Source organism: Myotis brandtii, unplaced genomic scaffold, assembly GCF_000412655.1.
Source record: "Myotis brandtii unplaced genomic scaffold, ASM41265v1 scaffold1704, whole genome shotgun sequence".
Taxonomy (NCBI): Eukaryota; Metazoa; Chordata; class Mammalia; order Chiroptera; family Vespertilionidae; genus Myotis; species Myotis brandtii.
In genome coordinates this window covers 6916-8468 of record NW_005356277.1, presented here as the reverse complement: position 1 = coordinate 8468, position 1553 = coordinate 6916, and the positions used below count along the sequence as shown (strand labels likewise).

Here is a 1553-nt window from a genome sequence, read left to right as displayed (position 1 = left end):
TGAAAGCTTTCTAAAACATGTTAATAACTTAGCCTTTATCACATAATTAGTTGTGACCACTTAGCTATTTAAACTCAAATACTTAAATAGAAAAGAGACATAAAATGATTTCAGTAATATCCCTCATGAAGTGCTAGAGATGATGAATTGGCTCAAAACAATAACAAAAATACCATCATCCTCTTGATAGATAGGAAGATAATACCTTAACTCTCAATAAACCATACTGTTCCAGAATGAAAATGACAAATAAAAGGGAAAGATAATCAGGGCATCGTTTTAGCTAAGGCCATACATGACTACTTGAGCCAGTTTCTCCTGTTCTTAAATATCTTCTGTACTGCAGACCTTATCTGTTTACTTTTTAGGCTATAGACCAAGGGATTAAGGACAGGGGTCAAGAAAAGGAAGAGATTGGCCATGGTGACATGGAGAAGAGGAGATGTGAATGTACCAAACCTATGAATTAGAGCCAGCACAATAAGTGGCACATAAAAAATGCAGACAGTGAAAATGTGGGAAACACAAGTATTAAGTGCCTTCAGCTGGCCGTCTCTGGATGCAATACCCAGCACTGTTTTCAAAATCAGGATGTAAGAAATGACAATGAACATAGAGTCAACTCCAAAGGAGCAGAGGACAAGGAATAGCCCATAGATGATGTTGACTCTGACAGGGCCACAGGCCAGCTTCATAACATCAGGGTGATAGCAGTAACAATGAGATAGAATAATATCTTTGCAGAAGGACAATCGCTTGAGTAGTATTGGCAAGGGTGCCATTAAAACCACACCCCTGACTATGGCTGCAAGCCCCATCCCTATAATCCGAGGAGGGGTTAAGACCACAGTGTACTGTAGTGGGTTTCGGATAGCTACAAATCGATCAAAGGCCATAGCCAGCAAAATGGCTGACTCTATGGAGGAGAAGGTATGGATGAAGAACATCTGAGCTAGGCAAGAGCAGAACTCAATCTCTCTGTGATTTAGGAGAAAGACATTGAGTACTGTAGGTAGAGTTGATAAAGACAGACCCACATCTGTGGCTGCCAGCATAGACAGGAAGATGTACTGAGGCTCATGGAGACTGGAGATGGTTTTGATAACAAAGAGGATGGTGAAGTTCCCTAGGAGGGCAATTGCATACATGACACACAGTGGGATAGAGATCCATATTTGTACAGCCTCCAGTCCTGGAATACCTATTAGAAGAAAAGTGGGTGGCTGGAACCAGCTATTGTTTATAAACCCCATAAAGACAATTCTTGTGATCAGCCCAGGTCAGCTTCTAAAAGCTCCTATTGAAAGAAAAACATAAATTTTAAATCAGTAGGACATAATCCATATAACTCCTCTGGACAGTACTACTCCTAGGCATCTTTATATCAAGAATTGATCCTAAGATGTTTCCAAACCTATCGGAATAACTACCTGAAATTACAACAGTTGATAAATGCTTTTAAAATGTTAGAGTGACTAGAGTTCTTTTGGATTATAACATTTTAATCATTGATCAAGTGACAATAAAAAGTAAGGACATACTTTTGTTCTTGT

General features: G+C 39.2%; 1 protein-coding gene across 1 annotated transcript; it reads right to left on the bottom strand.

The window, feature by feature from the left end:
* Nucleotides 1-299: 299 nt before the first annotated feature.
* LOC102244295 (olfactory receptor 51A4) lies at nucleotides 300-1253 on the bottom strand. Its single transcript, XM_005863032.1, has one exon. It carries the CDS (start codon nucleotides 1251-1253, stop codon nucleotides 300-302), a length of 954 nt encoding a protein of 317 aa, XP_005863094.1.
* Nucleotides 1254-1553: the final 300 nt, after the last annotated feature.

Excerpts from the sequence above, each read along its gene's own strand:
- LOC102244295 (XM_005863032.1), bottom strand. The coding sequence starts at position 1,253 with ATGGGGTTTATAAACAATAGCTGGTTCCAGCCACCCACTTTTCTTCTA.